At 49.4% G+C, this 20,443-nt stretch overlaps 1 protein-coding gene and 1 non-coding gene across 7 annotated transcripts in view; one reads left to right on the top strand and one right to left on the bottom strand.

The window, feature by feature from the left end:
- Window positions 1-20,443, bottom strand: part of Afap1l1 (actin filament associated protein 1 like 1) — a 63,052-nt gene that overhangs the window by 21,189 nt on the left and 21,420 nt on the right. For 4 of the 6 annotated variants that reach the window (XM_023715312.1, XM_023715309.1, XM_023715310.1 and 1 more), the window contains 8 exons: window positions 14,808-14,936; window positions 13,742-13,825; window positions 12,932-13,029; window positions 11,975-12,083; window positions 7,078-7,176; window positions 6,268-6,560; window positions 4,256-4,435; window positions 2,178-2,270 (listed from right to left, as the gene is read on the bottom strand). In XM_023715312.1, the coding sequence (XP_023571080.1) occupies window positions 2,178-2,270; window positions 4,256-4,435; window positions 6,268-6,560; window positions 7,078-7,176; window positions 11,975-12,083; window positions 12,932-13,029; window positions 13,742-13,825; window positions 14,808-14,936 (1,085 nt within the window). The remainder of the gene's footprint in view (window positions 1-2,177; window positions 2,271-4,255; window positions 4,436-6,267; window positions 6,561-7,077; window positions 7,177-11,974; window positions 12,084-12,931; window positions 13,030-13,741; window positions 13,826-14,807; window positions 14,937-20,443) is intronic. The other 2 variants (XM_023715313.1, XM_023715314.1) reach the window with 1 other exon arrangement.
- On the top strand, window positions 4,654-4,760 carry LOC111816800. The gene has a single exon (XR_002821133.1). It is a non-coding gene; the product is annotated as a U6 spliceosomal RNA (small nuclear RNA).

The raw sequence follows: 20,443 nt of genomic DNA, 5'->3' as shown, positions 1-20,443 counted from the left end.
AGAGAGTGTCATGATGACAAGGAATGTGCACTAGCAGACATTTTCAAAATACTCATGATAGGATGATAGGACCTGGTGACCAACCGGGGTCCACTAGGATGCTTGTCCGATAAGAAGATGGTAGGGACATACACACACACAACTTTATGGGCAGCCAACATCATTTGTACTCATTAAACCAATTAGGCCATTCATTCATTCATTCATTCATTCAAGCTCAACGTCATCCTAAGTAGCTTGGGAAATGAAGCAGAATAGCTAGACTGAGCTTAGAAGAAATTATGACTCTGCTACCCTTAGTAGCTGTGGAAATGTGGGGCAATCCTTCCATCTTCCTGAGGCTTGGTCTCCTTACCTGAATTATACTCATTTCAGGAGGCTGCTGTGAGGGATCAGGCAGCTGGCCAGGTAAAATTATGAGGCCAGTAGATTATATCACACCTGTGTGACACGCTGTCCTCCTACTTCAGGAAGCTAAACTGTGCCAGCTAGCCAAAAGCCTGAATGGAAACGACCCCACCCACTTAAGTGAGAATCACGGTCCCTAAACCCGTCTTGCTAAGACCTCCAGACCAGGGCTGCTACTCAGGTGGCTTAGCATCAGGGAGCAGGAGGCCAGCAGAGGTCATGTGCCACCCTCTGTTTCCAAAGGGTTGGAAAAATGGCAACTGCAGCACAAATGGGATGGAACTGCCGGAAGTATAAAGAATCGTCTGCGCATTATGCAGCAGGAGAGCTATGGTTCTGCTCCTTGTGCAGTGGTGTGCAGATGGCAAGCTTTTCATCAAGAGAGGGCGAATATGGAATGCTGGAGCATTTTGGGATTAACTCAGTGATAATAGCATTTCAACCCCACGATTCCATGGAGACACAGACCTGCATCTCCAGTCCCACACCCACCCCACCCTAAGCGTTTCAGTTCCTTCCTCACAAGAAAAATCGGACGTGCAAGCTTGCCTCTTCTGCCTGGCAATATCCTTCAAACTGTGCTGCAGCCAACATCCCTTGATCTCGCCTTCTCTAGGGCTCATTATAGACACGCACCTTCTCCACCACCCCAGCCCTCCAGCCTGCCTGAGTGCTTGTCCCCTTCACTGCTGCCATCCCCGAGCATTCCAACAGGGCTAGGAGCTTCCCTTTCTCTTCGCACTAGCCATTCTGGCCACTTTCTATTCTATCCTTTTTCCTCCTCCTCTTTCTTGCTACTTTTTATCCTTGTGTGAAGTTACTTCTTGGGGAGACGCTCCTGTACCTCTAGATAGGAGCAGGACTGTGGCACACACTCCCAGGGAACCCGGCACTTTTTCTTCCTAGCTGTAGCCAGTCTGGAGTTTGTCCATCAGTGTGACTACAGTCCCTGACTCCAGCTGCTGCCACTGGGCCCTGGGTGCCACGAGTGCTGTGTGTGCCTGAGGGACTGCACTCTGGTGTCCATGTGTGTCTGGTGCCTGCAGATTCTGACCGAGTGCCTGTGCAGTGTGTGCCCAAGGCTCTCCACTGACATGGCAGAAACCTCAGTTGACAGCCTGTCTGGGTTGAAACCCCAGCTCTGTTTCTTACTATGTGACACTGGGTAGATTTCTCTGCAGCTTTCACATCTGAAAATGGACCCACACTAGAAGCTGTTACTGAAATTGAGTTAATACGTGTGAAGCATTTGGAGCAACGCTGGGTCCACAGTAACAGTGTATGAATGCTAGCCTGCATGACAACATGTACGGTGCTACTGTCATGTCACAGGGATGATTTTAGGTCTGAGTCCCTGTGTTACCCACAGCACTGGCAACACGTAGGCACTGGTAGGAGTTTGCTCAAGGCTGGACAGATTGGCCAACAATTGCTTCACTCACGTTTCTAGCAGGAATTTTCTTCTGCTGGTGGATGAATTTCACCTTAACATTTCTTGGCAGAGTTCAAACATGACCTCCTCTTACCCTGGCAGGTGAGCTACTATTTTTGGCTTGTACTACACCCTGAACATGTATCTATTCCTCCACTCCTGAGTGCAGCAGGCAATGGCTGAGCACCTGCTGTGTGCTTGTCCCGTGCTAGGCACACACAGCTTAGATGATGTCCTGAGGGGGCCTGGCTTTGCCACCAGCCCAGGAGCTCCCCCAGCACAGAGCCTGTGCCAAGTGCCCGCGGCCTGACCAGGAGACTGCTGGAGACAGATGTACCTTGTCCAGGTCCAGCTTGCACAGGAGGATGGGCGATCTGGGGGCCTCCACCCCCTCCACTCCCCTGATGGGCTTGCTGACCTCACGGATGACCTGTGGAGAGAATACACAGCTCAGAAGAGGTGGGCAGGGGAACTCTGGAGGTGAGAGATGCCTGGCTTTGTGTGTGGTCAGGGCTGCTGTGCAGAGAGACGGGGTTACTGAGAGGCTGAGAGTGGCTGACAGGGCCTTCTGAACCAGCAAGGGGAGCACCAGGGTGTGAAAAGGCTTTCTCTTCTCTCTGTCCCATGGATTGAAATGATACAGGGCTGGGGACTGAGAAGCCTGGTCCCTAGACCTGGATTCACTGTTGATTAATAGTGTGATCTAGGGAAAGCCCTGAGGTTCTTCAGTTTCCACGTCTGTATTGTGAAAATGCTGGTGCTTCGCAGGGTGGTGTAAGGACAGTGAGATCATGGGTGTGGAAGGTGAGGCGAACCTGAAAACCTACTTCTGTGAACGTGCACAGGGCAACCTGGGGCCATCTTCAACCATTCAATAATGTGGAAGCTGGGACCCAAAGGCTACAGAAACAGCCATGCAAGCCACAAACAGTCACCATCCAATGCTCACCCACAAGCACTGATGATAGGACGAGGCTCAGAGTGGTGGGGCTGTCAGATGGCAGCAGAGCGGGAAACCAGTATACGCAGTGTGGCCGTCTGCTCTAAACCCTGGGCTTACGGGTGTCAGGCAGGTCTCCTAACTCCTGGCCTATGGCATGCTTCAGACCTACCAGCTCCTGGGTCAGAGGTTCCCCCCACCCCCGCAAGCAGGTTCTCACTCTTCCTTCCCCTCTTGAGACAATGCAGTAATGTGAAACACCAGACTTCCACGGGAGAGCTGGTTATCACAGGAAGGAAGGGAAGGAGGGAGGTGCTTGGTTTTATTGTTCCATAGGAAGATCAGAGGAGCGAGAGGCTCCAGGTGCAGCAGGGATGGGTGCAGGGACAGAGTGTCTGCTGGAAAAGTTTAGGGGGGTGTTGCTCTCATCGCCTCAGGAATCCCTGACAGTTATGGGACACTTATGGCCTGGTGGGCACTGTGCCAATCGCTCTCTAGAAACCCTATAAGAACCATTTTACAGACAAGAAAGCAGAGGCATAAAGTGAAGTCATTTGCAGAACACACAGCCAGCGAGTGCTGCTTAGGCTGGGGTCTTGAAGCCAAGTCTGTGGGCCACCAACGCCTTCCCTGTGCACCACCTCCTTGTCACTGCAGCACTGTGCCTAGGCCTTGGGAATAGATTTACTTCTTGGCTTCAAATCCTGGCTCTGGCCACTTAGATGTGTGACCTTTGGCAGGTCACATTACTTCTGTGTGACTCAATTTCTTCTTCTGTAAAATGGAAACAATAATAGCCTCACTGTGAAGGACGAATGAAGCCATGGAATGTGCAGCACTCTGCACAGTGCACGGCATGAAATGTAAAGTCGAGTCCACGAACTCGATTTTCTCCACGCTTCTGGGTGAACACCAAATTGGACACGATGTGAATCAAACTGCCTTGTGAGGAAAACACTGAACCTAACCATGGAATTTGATCTGGTCCTGGTTCCACTCCATTTGCAGTCAGAATCATGGAGGGAAGGAAGTCCGTGACACAGGGCACCACTGCATGCGTCTGACACACTTGTTTTGTGTAGTCATGAAGGCGTGGAAGTAGGACCCCTCAGCTGCCCGCTTCAAGGTTCTAACAAGAAAGGAGTTTTCCTTAAAGATTAACTTGCTTAATGATAAAGCCAGCCTCCTCTATAGATATTAAGAGCCTCATTCCAAGAGGTGTGGAAGGGTAAACTGGACTAGCGTCTAGTCTGGGTGTTTGAAAGGGGATTGTAATTAGGAGCACAGACCTCCAGCTCGAGGTCTGTGGACTGCAGATATCCAAGGCCCCCGGGCTCATCTCTCTATGAGCTCAGGCACGGACTCTATCTCTCATGGGCAAGGCTTGCTTCTTCCAGAGATAGGCCTGGCCCCACCAAAGAAGCAGGCCTGGGGAAGAGGGAAGAAGGGAGGCCTGGAAGCCAGGCCCCACCTACCTTCAGCCACTCCTCTGCCTGCTCCCGGCTCTGCAGTGCCAGCACCAAGACTTCAGTGGCTCCCTGGGAGAAGCGCAGCTCATGCCTCTTGTGCCTGCTGTCCTTGGGCACATAGATGACACTGCAGATATCCAGCGCCAGCCTCAGATGTGGCTGCCGGTCCTTGGAGCTTTTGTAACACTGGAAAGGGAGATAAGGGGTCAGGGACTGAGTGAGGGTAGGGGAGGGAGACCCTCGCCTGTACTTACTAATTTCCCTCATAATTGAGAAAGGCCTGAACCGAATGCTAGCAAGAGGCATCCAGACACATATAAAAAACACACTATCTGAAGACTAAGTGGGGCTTGGTGTAGGGATACCAGGGTGGTTTAAAAATTTTTTAAAAAATCAACCGTATAGTGCTCGCTTCGGCAGCACATATACTAAAATTGGAACGATACAGAAAAGATTAGCATGGCCCCTGCGTAAGAATGACATGCAAATTCGTGAAGAGTTCCATATTTTTGTGTTATGTTGAGCTGTAGGGGACTCAGGTCAACAATTTCTGACACTGCCAGTGAAGCAGAAGACCCAATACTATTATGGACTACTGGATTCTTTTAGAATATTTTGCTGAGTGAACACACCTATATATTTAAATGATGGAACTTAACAAAAAAAGGGGATACAGATGAATGACCATTTTGTATTTGTGTATTCAAAGTAGTTGGGACAGATATACAGTTACATTCTCTTAATGAATAGAGGGATTTGTTCTAATGTTTGTAAATAAGATATCATGTCCGCATCTTGTACAGCAATTAACCACTAGGAAGAATGTTTGCAATGTGTTAATTATTGAAACTGTCCTACCAATTTGGTTTGAAACTGTCTCATTGCTATTTGTTTCTCAATAAAATTACGGAAAAAAAAATCAACCATGTAATTTGTCATCTTAACAGGAGAAAGGCAAAAAAGCTATACAGTTCAATGGACGCAGAAAAAAGTGATAAAATTCAGTGTCTATCTGTGATATAAACTCATAGCAAACTAAGAACAAGGGAGGGAGCCTTCCCAAAGAACCCTCTACAAACAACCCACAGTAATCATCAGCCTTAATGAAAAGTGTTTATTGTTTTTCTTCTTTGTTTCAAAATTTTGAGACAGGGTCTCACTATGTTCCTAGCCTGGGTGTTGCTAGCTCAAATTTTTGACCCTTCTGTCTCCGCTTCCCAGGTGCTGGGATTATGGATGGAGAGTGACCACAGTTTTCTCGTGTGGCCACCGAAGTATGTAAAGGAGACACAAGGAGTGGACATAGCCAGCCAGGACTGTCAGACTGGTGCTGGCCTAGGACAAATTTTCCCTGCACCATGGTGAAAAGATATCTTGTCCCCAGTACATGTATGCTGAGCAAGGCTTGAGAACATCTTTTTTTTGGGGGGGAAGAACTGTTACTATTTTTTGACTATTATACTCACTATCCTACTTTGCACCTCTAGGGTATAGTTTATTTTATGAGATGACAGTGATGTGAGATAGTAAATTGAAAACACTTAGGGGCCGGGGAAATAGCTCAGTGGTATAAGTACCTGCCTGGCAAGTAAAAGGTCCTGAGTTCAATCCCATGTACTGCAAAGCAAAATAACAAACAAAACATTTCTTTACAGTAAGAAAGGCATACATGGATGAACTCAGCAGGGGTCAGTTATATGGAAGGCAGGTGTGTGGAAAGGAGGGCGGAAAGGGGCACCCTCGATTTAGTGGGATTATAGGTGTTTTAAAAAGCACTTTTCATTTTTTTCTAGTTTTATAAATCAGAACATTAATTTGCATAATAAAGTAACAAACTTTGTATTAAAGCGATAAATTGTCTGGGAAAAAAACCAAGCCACCATAATCTTGGTAAGCCTGCACCAGGTTTTAAGGGTCGCTTGTACTTGGCTGCTTGCTCTAGGAAGTACTGGGCTTTGAGATTGTGTGTACAAAGCCAGGTCCAACACACCCGAATACCCCACAGTATGTCCACTCACCAGGAGCTGGTCCTCCTTGATGACGGTCAGCTGCTTGGCCCACTGCCCAAAGCGCTTTTTCCGCAGCAGGAAGGCACAGATCCTGCAGTCCCTCACCAGGTGCATGGAGGCCTCCTCGGAGGGCCACTGGTGCCTGGGCTGCAGGCCCTTGCCTTCTTCCTCCTCTTCATCGTAGGACTCATAGGAGCTGCTCATCGCATCTGAATCATTGCCTGTAGGCGTCATGGGAAAGGACATGTTGCAGGGAAACCTTTCCTCTCTGTAGGTCTCCTTGCCCTGCGGTCCTGAGACCACTAAGGCAGCACAAGGCACGATGTTGGCAGTGACTGCCCAAAGGCCCATGACCCTACTGTTTAGCTTTACCAGCTCTTTGTGATCTTAGAGGCGTCCCTTCCGAGAGCTCCAAATTCCTCATTAGTGACTGATTATAATAAGTGACAGTATGACAGCTTAGCTCACTGGATCCCAAGCTGTGGAGAATGTTTGGCCTAATGTGTGGCACTATAAGCAGTCAATAAAATAAATGCCTGCTGTTGCCCCCTCACATGAACAGCCAGTGTCTCGACCCTCACAGCAATCACCCATAATAGACAGGGAAATGAGACTCCCCCAAGACCAGCTGCCCTGAGTCAGGGAGGCCAAGGCAAGACTCGAGCTCTGGACTCCCACTCCAAGTCCCTCCACTGAAACCTGTGGTCACCTACAACAAGGGTTTTGGGGTCTCTGTGGTGGTCATAACCTGGGTGAGGTGGAGGGCGCATAGCCTACCCTCAATGAGGACAGAACCCGTGTAAGCACCCTGGCACTTACAGGAGTGCTTCAGCTCGCCATTCATCCTGGTTGTGGGGTAGCTGCTGTCTGCATCTTCGTAGTAGCCATCCACGATGGAATGGGCTGGGCTGCTGCCATCTGTGGGGTGGTCAGAGAGAGTGAAGCTGCAGAGAAGGGGGCAGACAATGGGTAGGGGGGCTGTGAAGGCAATGGGTACCGTGCCCCTTCTCAGGAAGGAGAAGGGGAGCTCAGGGCAGCCCCAACCTGGGCATGGGACTGGTCTCTGTATCTTGTCTGCTTTGGTTCTCCACATACGTCCTGTGTCTCTGGCACTGACTGCCCTGCTGAGCTCTGTTGTACTACAGGCCTGTGATCACACTGTGTCCTGTGCCCTCTTATCTTCTGTCGAAGAGCTCCTACTCACCCATCAACATCCAGCTCAAACATCTTTTCTCTGACCTTACAAGGTGAGTGGTTAGACCCTCCTCAGCGATGTGTGTGTGTTGGTCACAGCTCTCAAACCTACACTTCAGAGTGCTGTCCCAGCTGCGTGGGCTCGGACCTCGCTCCATCTTAGTACATGTACTCCTCCAACTTGTTCAGCAAAGTTCCTACCAAACCCCAGGGACTACACGGGAGAGCTGGCCTAGGTACTAACAAAGAGTGCGAGAGTGGCTCCTGTGCTGAGTATCAGAACACAGTGCTTCTCTTTGGGGCTTCAAGGCCTAGGAATACCGTGCAGCAGGTAGCAGGAATCTCAAACTATAGTCTGCATCTGATCGCCTGGAGGTGCAGATCCCTTGGCCGCAAGCTTAGGCACGAGATTCCCTGGAGTGAGTTGGGCTGAGGAATCTGCCTTGAAAAACCCTATTTGACAGGAGAATTTTAAACTTACATAACAATAATAAATATATCAAAATTTAATGAATTGGAACACATTTCATTAAAACTTATTTTTCACCTATTTATTTTTTTAAAATTTTATTTATGTGTGTGTGTGTGTGTGTGTGTGTGTGTGTGTGTGTGTGGCCAGCTCAGCCCACCAGGGGGCGGGGCTGGCTGGCATGTGGTGCTGGGGGGATTGAACCACGGTCCCTGTGCTTTGCTATGCTTCTTCCAAGTAGGTGCTTTAGACCACTGAGCCATCTCACCAGCCCATAAAAATTATTTTTGAAGGGCTAGTGAGATAGCTTAGCAGACTAGGCGCCTGCTTTGGCAAGCACAGGGGCCAGGGTTCAATTCCTGGTCTGCATGTTGCACTGGCCCTGCCCCTGGGTTTCACTGAGTTGGTGACAGAGTCCAGGTATGGTGGCATATGCCTATAATTCCAGTCCTGGGGAGGCTGCACACAGGAGAATCACTATGAGTCCCAGCTGTGTAGGAAGACCCTGTACCAAATGCATAAAATGAAAAAAAAAATGAAAATGCATCATGTAATTATTTTGTAGACAGCCCCTAAAGCACTGTTGCAATGTGGTTGGTGAGGAGCCTTTGTGGTGGGCCTGATTGGAGCTGAGTTCCAGGCCTGTCCCTACCATCTACTAAGCTGTGCAAGATCAATGCCAGATATTGTTACTGTCTCCTATGAGTGCTACAAAGTGGGAGGAGGGCTCTGCTCATTTTATAAACAAGAAAACAAGCCCCACTGGGCCTGTCAGTGATAGAACCTGGATCCGAAATGTTGTTGCCAGCACTGCCCCAGACCACCTCATACCACACCGCTCTTCAGGGCTCTCTCCTGGCTCCTGAGCTTCTCCTGTCCATCTGTTTCCTGAGGACACACGGTCCCTCCTCCCAAGGGAGGCTTGGAGCCTGCCTTTGCCAGCAGGTACTCGAAGGCTCAAATGTTGTCCACCCTCACTATAAGGTAGACTGGGGCTGTTGGGGCTGGGAGAAGGGGGTGGAGGAGGCACGGGATGGGGAAGGCAGGGGGCGTGGGGGCAGAGCACTTGGACACCTGGCCGGGCTGGACTCTGGAGAGGAAGGGTCCTCCCTTTCCTGAGCTCCTCCTGCAGGACTGCGACTGCTGCTCCCAGGAGGGTGCTTCTTGGCCTTGCCTGTGCAGGAAGTGAGCTCTCTGGGAAGGTGGAGGAGCCTCCTCTTGCCAAGGGGCCCAAGTGGTAGGCCTGGGCTTGGGGCCCAGAGAACTTCATCCTTCTTCCTCCTCCACCCTTACATGGATGATCCAGCTGCTTGCTGCAGTACAGACTCTGAGTCTCTCAAGGCCTCACAGGGCACAGGTCACCTGGTCCAACCCCACCACTGCCCAAGGGTGGAGACAACCCAGACGTTCATCAGGCGGTGGACGGGTGAACAATTGTGGTGTGTTCACACAGCAGGATACTGCTCAGCTACAGAAAGGAGTGGCCCAATGTGGGTTGTACCCCTTGAACATGGTGCTAAGCAAAATAAGCCACATGCAAAAGGACACGTTATAGGACTCCATTTATGTGAAGTGCCCAGAACAGATACATCCCTATTGACAGAAAGCAGACTGGTGGTGGCTGAGAGTTTGGCTGGTGGTGGGGAGTGGGGAGCCAGTGTTGGATGGTGTAGTTTCCTTTTTGGTGATGAAAGTATTTGGGAATGAGATAGTAGAGATGGCTGTGCAACACTAAATATCAGTGATGCTTCTGGTTTGACATTATAAACTAGTGAAAATGGTCAACAAAAATATTTGCCTGGAGGCTGGGGAGATGGTTCAGTAGAATAAGTGCTTCCCTGGCAAGCATAAGGGTCTGAGTTCAATCCCCGGTTCCGCAAAAAAAAAAAAAAAAAAAAAAAAAAAAATTGCCTGTGGTAAAACAAAAAACAAAACACACACACACAAAAAGCAGTATAAAAGAGTGTGAATACTTCATCCAGATTTCTCTTTGGAATGGGGTCTTGCTATGTTGCTTGGATCAGTCTCAAACTCCTGAGCTCGAGATCTTCCTGAGTAGCTGGGATTCCGATGTGCACCTCCATGCTGGGCGTACCCTAAGGATGTTTCCCAAATCCTGCAGCAGGCTCACCTGGCACTGTCACGCTGGGTGTCACACATACTAGGCAAGTGCTCTATCATGGAGCCACACCCCCCAGCCCTGCACCCAGATTTCTGTTTACTTCCTACAGGAACATCCTGCTAATAGTTTCTTTCATATCCTAGAAAAATTGTTAAAACAAATGCACAAGTTTGTGTGAGTATGTTAAAAAAACAAACAAGTAGAATCATGTTATATGCCAAGATTGTTTGATTTTTTTAAATGACCATATCTTGGAATTCATTTCTGATCAGCATGAGCCTGTTCTTTTTATACTGTGTTGGTTAGAGAACATTCCACTGTGCTCCTAGATGACAGAGCAGCCACGCACTGACAGGATTATACACAGACTCGGCTTTGCCTGCTGGGCCACCCAAGATCTGCAACACAGTTCTCTGTAATGCTAAGTCCATATACTCAAGAAAGCAACTTCAACTGGTGCTCCAAGGAGCAGATACCCGTCACTACATGGGGGAGGTGGGGACTGGTGGGAAGATCAAGGATTCTGCTAGCAATACTAGGAGGTTTTCCAAGATAAGCTGAGCACAACTATCAGCAAAAATATGTACATAGAATTTTTATATTGGTAAACAAATTATATATGTAAATATAAGCTATAGTCAAGTATTATGGTAGTATTTGATTATAAATACTATAAATCACATAGAATGTTTTAAGAGATGCGTGGAGGACCATCTGGGTGACTCTCCTTGAAGGAGGAGCAGTTGTCTCCATTTTGGCTGAGCCTGACCCTATTTCCATGTACTGACACGTACAGAACTGGCAGGACTTTTCCTTATCTCTTCAATAGGCTTTAAGCAATGCATATCAGTCTAGCTGAGGTGCTGGTGGTAGTCTTTGAAGATGGCAGGCGTGTTTCCCTGACTCCCCCTGTTGTTCCCTTGTGTGAGCAGGGACAGACAGGATGAAGAGCTGGTGCTCCATGCTGGCTGTCACCTGGGATGGGTAGGCTGTAACTTCCTGGGGCTTAAAGATTACACATCAGAGCTGAAGTACTGACCCCAAAAACCATCAGATCCTATCTCACTTGTGTAATGCAGATTACTCTTTCTACATGTCTTTCTCTCTGCATATTCCAGCGCTAAATGCAGGCCTCCTTCCTGGCCCAGCTCTCCTACTTCCTGCCATTCTCACAGTCATGCATCCTCAAGTCACTCTTTTCTTCAGGAATTAATAAAACCCAGGGCTCAGCCCTGGGTTGAGGCCTTTGTTGAGTACAGCCATCATCATGGCTGGCCTTAGGACTCCTTGGGTCTCTGTAACTACAACTATGTCTTAGTGTCTTTATTCTCAGCATGGGTTGCACTGAATGGGGTAGACTCACTACAATTCCAGTAACTTTTCCATGGGATGACAAACATAAATTTCCTGAGCTGTAATCAAGTGACAAGGACTGTGAAGGGCTCTCTATAGAGATGTGTTTACTAGCTTACAAATCCCTGGGCTGGGCCCAATGGATTCTGAAGCTCTGCTTTAGGCGTGGCGCCTGATTTCACCTGCTGACTCCATAACCTAACCTACCCAGAAGATGTGATTCTGCTGAAGCACAAACGACCTCTCCATGGTAGAGAGGAGCAATGGGGTGTGCAGCAGTCTCCATGGGTTGCACATCCTGTCTGCACCCCAGCACACTTCTGGCGTGTGCCTCACATCTCTTGCTTTAAGGGTAGAGGAACAGAGGTTCAGTGAAGAAATAAGGGCTGTGCAGGCCACATGAAGCTAAGACTAACATCCCAGCTCTGGACTCCGGGCCATGCTCACTGGCTGCCAATGCTGAAGTCAGGAGCCCAGGGAGCCCCTCCTTAGGAAACAGGGATGTTGAGGGCAGGTGCCAGGCATGGTGTTCCAGCCCCTGCAGGAGAAGCGCATGACCGCAGGGCCCCAGGACTTACTGTGGGAGCTGATATACTCTGGGGACTTGCCAGGCCCAAGAGGGAGGGCCTCCTCATAGTAGTCCTCGGGAGGGGGCTTGTTGGGCAGTGGCGGAGGCGAGTTGGCTGCCTGCAGGGGACAGGGAAGCTGTGAGACTGAGACAGCTGGAAGCAGGGGCAGCAGGAGGAAAAGACGTAAAACTATAATCAAGTCACAATGCTGCCAGAACTCCGGGGCATATTTGTCCTGTGCTCTTTTTGCCCTAGATTTAATCACTGAGGCCCCTCTATAATGTCTGCACATTTTGTGGATGGTGAAAACATGGGAGTCTTACTCTGGAGGGAGCACACACATAATTATCAAAACTATCACAGGTGTGAGGCCTGTTTCCTAGTGAGGTGGACTCTCCCAGCAGTGAAGAGCTCACGCTCTGGGGCCAAGGGAGCTGCGGCTTTACAGCTAAGCTCTGTCACTTACTCGTTTTGGGACATCATCTTCCCTTCTGAGCCTCAGCTTCCTTATCTATGAAATGGGGACAGCAGCGTGACATGCTGTGAGCTGTGAGCGACACACTGCGTTCTCTACACTTGTCAGTGCTGCTGACAGTCACTTGTGCAGCAGACAGACAATGCTTGCCTCAAATTCTGTGACTCCAAGGTTGGGAATCCTAGATCCTGTCCAACCCTCTTTCTGTAGGTGAACATCTCAGGGAGGGCAGAGGCTACCCAACCTCTGGCCTAGAGCTTTTCCCATCACCCCATGTGCAACCTGTGGTTGGGTGGTGCCGTTCTTTCGGTCTGAGGGGACAGACTAGCTCACCACATCTTCCTACTCAGCAGGAATACACTAAGCATGCTATTATGGGCCACTGAACTGTGGATGGAGGGAACGGGGCCCTATGCAGCCAGGAGGGCCCCTGCTGTCACGGGGAGAGGGACAGAGGGCCCAGGCATGTGTGAACCCCGGCTGTGACTCACATTTCTCAGAGATTGGCTCTTTGCTGGCTCAGGGCTTGTCCCTTTGCTGGGCTCCCCGTCATCCTCTGGCATGTCCCGGAGGTCACTCAGGTCACAGTCTACAGAGGATGGTCAGGTCGTCAGACAGAGAAGGCCAAGGATGAGTATGAGAGAGGGTGAGGGGGGCTGGACTTGGGTGTGCAGGCCTGTGTGTGACCCTGGGTGCTCCCACATCCTCCAATGGTTACCTGGGCATGTGGCTTCACCACCCCCATACCTGGCACTTCTCTGCAACCTGGTCACACTAAGCCCCACCTCATCTGTTATCAAGGATTACTGAGAGGATCAAATACGATAATTTTGTATGCTTTGGAGATTTTCAAGGACTGTGTTATGAAGGCAGTGTTGCCCTTGAGTCTGCCTGTTCCTAAACCACTCAGGATCACTTGGACCACAGCGCTCTCCCTGTGGCTTCAGGAGGGAGCTGGAGGGGGAGGACCCTCCTACACCTTGCCCAGGCTTCTGCAGTCCCAGGCAGCCAGCCCTCCTCTATCACAGTTCTCCTTTCCACTGAGCTGCTGGAGTGCCCAACAGCCAGTGAGATAATCACTTTCTGGTGGAGCTCTTTCTGGTTCCTATTTGTGCTCACTGTTCCCAAACATTGGGGATATTTTTCTGTAACTGCAGATTCTGATTAAACTTTCAGGGCCTGGAGGACTCCCAGTGACTTAATGACACAAGGTTAGAGCCAGGCCCAGCCAACCCAGGGACACTTCAGTGTACACACACAGAGAGGGGGCTTTCTGACGGAGGTCACGAGAGGCTGCTTACCAAATTCTTCAAAGAGGGACTCCACAAAGCTGGGCCCCGAGTGGAGGTCTGCAGTGTTCACGTACAGGTAGGAGACTTCCTTTTCTGGGAAGTAAAAGGAGACACTGGCAGCGAAGAGGGGGAGGGACTGGGTCTGTGCCACGAGGACACAGCACTCAGCCTGCAAAGTGTGTCCACGTCCCCGGTTGTCACTGCTTTTCACATATTTTGCACTGTGACTGAGGGTCTCTGTCTCCAAGCAAAGGGACTCCCAGGAGCTTGGTGTTACTGGGCTGCTCTGGCTTTGGACAGGGGACAGGGCTGCAGTGAACACAGTAGAAACACCACTGCCCCTTTCTCCCTCCCCACGTGTCTGTGAGGGCAGCAAGGGACATCAGTTCTGCTTGGAGGGAGTCACCCAGGGATGAATTCGCTCAGATGCCCTGAGCATTGCAGGATGGCGGTACAGCTCCTACGGTTTACTGAGACATACTATGCTGTTGACAGATTTGGGTTGCCCAGGGAAGGCTGCAGCAGCAAAGGGGGAGATGTTGGGCAGACAGGACTGCACTTAGGGGAACACAGGTGCAGGAGGCGTATGATGTACGAGGCGTATGATGTATGAGTCAGAGGGCTGAGGGAGAGCGTGTCTGTGTGAGCTTTTAGGAGGTGTGCATGCTGCGTGCTGTGGGCCTGTCTGGCGTTGGGCTGAGGGAGTGTTATCTGCAGGCTGGTGCTGTGTGAAGCACAGGATGTTGGTGTGGACTGCATGTTGTGTGTGTGTGAGCAGGTGGCATGCACGAGTGTGCTGTGCTGTGTATGGTGGGGGTGTGACTGTGTGTAGTGTGTACATGTTCTATATGTGTAGGTCTGTGGAGAGCTGAGCATGGAAAAGGACTGAGAACATGGCCAGGATGGAGGAGGAGCGGAGCCTGAGCGTGTGAGGACACTGGGCCAGAAAGTGGAGAACTCACAATGGTACAAGGCTTAGATGGACCACTTTCTATGCCCTGGGGAGACTACTATTTCTTAGACAGAGCTCAGGAGAGACACTGATGTCCCTGAAATGGGGTTCTCTGGGGCTCACCTGGGAGGGGCTGTAGGCTTTGCAGGATGGAGGACACTGCCATCTTCTTCTCCAGGGTGCTGTCACTGAGGTCCTCATTGTCCAGGAGGCTGAGCAGCCTGGTGAGCTCTGGGAGCAGCTGCTCCAGCACTGGGGAGGGGGGAAGGCCAGGGCTCAGAGTCCAGGACCTGGCCCTCTCCACCCACTAGAGGCTAGGGCAGCAGGGTCCAGAAGATGGGGCTTGGTGTGCCAGGGAGACCAGTTGCCCCCGTGCTGGCCACCAGCCTGCTGCGGGAGGACGCTGCTCATCACCCTGTGGCACCTCTCCAGCCTCCCTACTCTTCTCAGACCTCAGGTAGCCATGGCTGGAAGGCTGGACCTCCCCAGATTCACCCTGGCAATCCTGAGCCCAGGGACCTCGGCCTCCCTTTGTCCTACCCTGCTCTCAGATTTGCCTAACCAGGGTGTGAGGAGGCCTCAGTGGAGGTTTCAGGCCAGAGCCCTGGCTGTCCAGGACACAGGCAGGAAGGGAGCCTTCCTGTCTCATCAGTTCATGCGCTTCAATCTCTGGAACCTTCTGTTTCCGGTGCCCTAGCCAGAGCCAAACTAAACATTAACTCTTTCTGTGCCATGGCCCAAACGATCACTGCGTATTCTCCATCTTTATACCAGCACTTCACAAACCTTGGTACGCACAGGACATAGCTGGGGACCTTGACAGATGCAAAGTCTAGCCCACCTACTCACGTGAGATGCTTCATTTTTGACAAGCTTCTAGGTCCAGGATGATACCAAGCTGCAAGATCCTACTGCACAGAGTCTTTTAAAGACTGAAAGATGCCAAGAGCATGGCGTCATTGATATCTCCCTATTCCAAACAATAACTTGGGGCTTGGGCTGGTGAGATGGCTCAGTGGTCTAAAGCACCTACGTAGAACAAGCTTAGCAAAGCACAAGGGACCGCGGTTCAATTCCCCAACCCCACATGCCAGCCAGCCCCGCCCCCTGGTGGGCTGAGCTGGCCACACACACGTGCAAATAAATAAATAAAATTTTAAAAACAAACAAACAAACCAATAACTTGGGGCTAGGTTTGCCTTACAGACAGAGGCCAACTTCATCACAGCAATAGTAGCATCCTACTTTGTCATTTATCAAATTTTTTATATGGTAATAAAATCTGACCTGTGTTGAACAATTGTCATGAGTGGTGTTAAGCCCTTCATGCTTCTTGTATCATTTAAAATTAATATGTAGCCACTTATTATGTCCATTATAAGGAGGATGAAACCAAGGCTCTGGGACCTTAAGCACATAACAGCTTACTCCAAGCATTACTTGGGCAGCACGTCTGTTTAAATGCTATTCCATGTGTTGCTCGGGCAACATGTTGAATGTTTTAGAATATACCATGCACAGAAAAATTATTGAACACATTTGATAAAATTGTCATTTATGCATTTCCTGTTATGGTATCTTCATGAAAAGGTAATGAAAACTATTCAATTTTTGGTCATCCTGTATTTAATAATTGGCTGAAAGACTTCTCCAAGGACACACAGCTCATGGATTCTGTATCTGCTTTCCTTGTCCTATTCTCTTTCGTCACAGAATAATACTGCCTTGAAGAATTATACTGGACCCCACTGACAAGTTTTGAGCTAGGTCCCAAGACTGCCCCTACTTTTTAAATAAAAGAAAGGCTGAGAGGAGGTGAACAGCTTCGTTGAGTCACACAGAAGTGGGCAGAAGGGCCAGGGCTTCCCCTGTAGCCACCATCCTCACCTCTGTGTGCTTCTCTCCACCCTGGGCCCCTGAGGAAGCAGAGAGTGTCTGGTGTGAGACTACCGGCTTGGTGACATGAACCAGTGACTAACACTTCTTGTCCATGAGAAGCAGCCCTGGAACCTTGAGTCAAATCCAGGCTCCACCATTCCTTAGCTGTGGGATGTCTGGCAAGTTATTTAACCCTCAGTTTTCTCCTCAATTCTGGAGTTGCACTTCGGATCTGGTCAACTTAGTGTGTGCAGTGGGGCCTGACTGGCGTGGGATCTCCTCTGTGTGTTCTAAGAGGGAAGGGACACTCAGGTGACCATGCTTGGACTTCCTTTTCCACAGAAATCTTCCATATAGATCAGTGATTGTGAACTCTTAGAGCTTTTGGTGATCACAAACAGCCCACCATGGTATGCGTGCTGCAAGTTTTCCACCACTGGTACAGACAGAGCCACTTCTGGGAGAACTTGCCCATGCTGCTGGCTCTCTGTGGCATCCCCTCGGACTGGTGGAGAGCAGGCTGAAGGCTGATCCCACAGCAACGCTGGCCTCAGAGCTGCTCCCTGCTTCTGGGCACACAGCTGGTGGCTCTCTGACCAATTTTCTGTCAGGGAATCTGTGAGGAGCCAGATTACAATACCCATTTCTCAGGACATGCTACCGAGGCTGAGAAGAGCTAAGGGACAGTTCCATCCCTAGGCTGACGATTCCTAGCGCTGCTGGGACATACAACTTCAGAGGGACTACTGGCCCCAAAAGGAGCCTAGTGATCGCCTGTCCCCCAGGATTTGAGCCCTCTAGAAGCCACAGCAACCAGGGTTCTGGATGGGGAGGGGCCTCTATTCGGAGCAGGAAACTGGTCACACTCATTTCAGCCAGTCTTGAGCTGTTTGGAAGATGGACCGGTCTAGCTCCCTCAAGGAAGCACCAAACTCAGTTAACACAGTTTTATTTTATTTATTTACTTTTATTTTTTGGTACAGCGCCTTGCTATGCAGTTCAGACTCATAGTGATCCTCTTATCTCAGCCTCCTAGTGCTGGGATTACAGGCATACACCACCACACTTGGTTCTGGGGTGGCACGGTGCTCCTGGGGTTCAGGCGTGGTACAGCCTGCAGTACTGGGGACTGAACTCAGAACTTTCAGCTTGCCAGGCAGGCGCTTACGCTACCCAGCTAGCTCCTCAGCCCCTAGCTAATCCAGTTTTAAAACATTTACTGAGCACTAATTAGGTGGCAGGGAGGATCACTCTGAGAGGCTAGGAAAAATGCAATATTGTCCTAGTGGGCAACCTGTGTATGTCACCCCCACACACATACACATGCACGCATGCACACACAGCCACACCAGGCAGACACTGTGGAACACTCAACAACACTGATTCACATGTGAAAATTCATGACCCTGCTCATTGATGTCAGAGCTCTGGGGGTTCTGGGAGGGTTACCACTATTTCAGGTATTCTGAAACTTTTTGATCTCTGGATACTTTTATACACTTCACACCCAGGAAAAATGAGAGTGAATAAGGCTTGTAATGTCTCAGTACCCCAGTAATTCTGACCTTGTGAACCTCCATGAAAGCATTTTGGGAAGATCCCAGGCATCCCTCATCCCCAAACACATTTGATGCTTAATATAAATGACAACTGTGCCAGCAACTGTGCCAGTTTGCTAAGCTTGCTTGGTTTCTTATATTTCTCCTTCCTTCCTTCCTTCCTTCCTTCCTTCCTTCCTTCCTTCCTTCCTTCCGTCCATCTGTCCGTCCATCATCTCATTCTTTTTGCTGTGAGGTTCTAACCATTTCTTGCTGCTATCAGCAGTACCTGGGCCCAACAGATTCCGGCTTCTTGATGCCATACTCTGCTGCTAATATAAGCTTGGCTACCACTGTTTCTGAATAAGCACTATTTTTTTCTGAGTACACTGTTTTGCATTTATCACATGAGCTTTAGTATGCAAGCTTTGTAATGCCATTTTCTGTTTTCTTCCTGGTCTTTGATGGGATTCTTTTCATGGGACCTTGACTTCTAAATGCTTTGCATTTAACAGAGATGTGATAAACCCAGTTCAAACAGAGGAGAGGTGAAGGAAGGGCATGAGTGAGCTGAGGAGAAGTGGATGGAAAGTGAGGGCTGCCACTCAGTCCTGGTGGCAATTTCTGCAGCCAAGAAGGAACTGGCGAGTAGCAGGGGCAGGGGGCATGAGCCATGGATCAAGATGCAGGCTCTGGGGTGTGAGACCCTCTGGCTGGGGCTGAGCAGTTGTGTACACTGGGCTGTTGCTGCTTATGAACTTACCTCATCCTCCATGACCTACAAAGAATGAAGTGGAGGCTAAGAGGAGCGAAGTTTCTCATCCAGTCAGCGGTAGAGTGAGGCTGTGGACCCAGGTCTTTCTGTTTTCAAAGTCAGAACCCCACCCTTGTATATTCCTCCAGACAACCTCAAACTCCGCTTAGCACAGCTCAGCAGAGGGAAGGTGTGGGACTTCCCCTAAAGCCATTTTCTCAGGGCTCTGACAACTTCATTCAGGCTTCTGACTTTTCCACTGAGGATCTTTGGGATCTATGGTGCAGCTGAAATTCTCCCCCCACTGTCCTGTCAGAACATCAGAGCCCTAACTATGAAGATGCTGTAGAAGAAAAAGAAGTTGCTCAAAGCAAATGCTTGGCTAACTGGTGTGGATCTCATCCTAAAGAGAATTTGTATATATCATGGATATAAGAAACCTTTTGGCCAGTGCTGGGCTTGGCCAGAGCAATACAGAGCTCACACCGAGAGGCTGGCTCTCAGATGCATAGAATACAGAGCTGCTTTCCAAGACAGCTTTATCTTAAGTGCTGGAGAATCCAACCAAAGAGGTTTAAACCACCAGGGAATCTGACACAGAGAGAAGACTTGGGGGTATAATACAAATGACAAATGATTCTGCTGTGGCTCATGTATACCACCAGGACAACAGCCTTGAATTTTAGAAAAAAAAAAAAAAAACAACACTTCTTTTGGGGTTGTTATTCAGTACTATACCGGGACCCAAGAACCCATATTTTAACAAGCACTCCCGGTGATTATGTTGTAGACAGTGGAAGTGTCAACTTTTGCAAAATACTTCACCAGAATACCAAGAGGAGGCATCTACAAACCTAAAGAATGTGGGCAACAAGTGGGCAAAGAATGTGGACTGGACCAGGGGGATGGGTCAGTGGAATAAGCGCTTCCCTGACAAGCGAAAGGGCCTGAGTTCAATCCCTGGTTCCAAAAAAAAAAAAAAAAAAAAAAAAAGAATGTGGACTGAGAAAGCCCAGATAATACAAGTCCCTATAGAAGATGACACCTAGCTGGAATATGGAGTCTTGCTTTAATCAGCCATGGGAGCTAGGGCTCCGGAGTCAGACCCACAAACGCTTGTGCTGCCGCTTCTGAGTTGTGCTGAGTCCTGGTTTTGTCACTTGTAAAGTGGGAATAGTAGGATCCCAACCTCCTGGGCTAGGAGTAGGTAAGGGCATGCTTGTGAAGCACTCAGCAGTGTTGTGCCCACAGCAGATAACTCAGTACGTGATAGTCCTATTTTGTATTATTATTGCCACCATTGCTAGTCTTAGTGTTCCCCAGGAGTATGCAGACTCCAAATACCAATCAGAGACAATTTCATGACAGATGTACTATTGAAATAAGCGCAGTGAGGACAAGGGCTGTGTTATAGTTTGTGCCTAGATGTCCCCCCAAAGTCTCATTCAGTCATGGGGAAGATTTTGTGATTGATTTATGGTCCAATGCTGGTATTATGGGTGTGAGTGCTATACCCATCATGGGACTGCATACAATATAAGGCAAGGAAATAGGCTTGCTGTCTCTCTCCTAGCCTTTTTTTTTTTTTT

This window comes from Octodon degus, unplaced genomic scaffold, assembly GCF_000260255.1.
Source record: "Octodon degus isolate 3935 unplaced genomic scaffold, OctDeg1.0 scaffold00040, whole genome shotgun sequence".
Lineage (NCBI taxonomy): Eukaryota > Metazoa > Chordata > Mammalia > Rodentia > Octodontidae > Octodon > Octodon degus.
The sequence above is the reverse complement of the archived record's forward strand: the minus strand, read 5'-3'. Positions and strand labels throughout refer to the sequence as shown.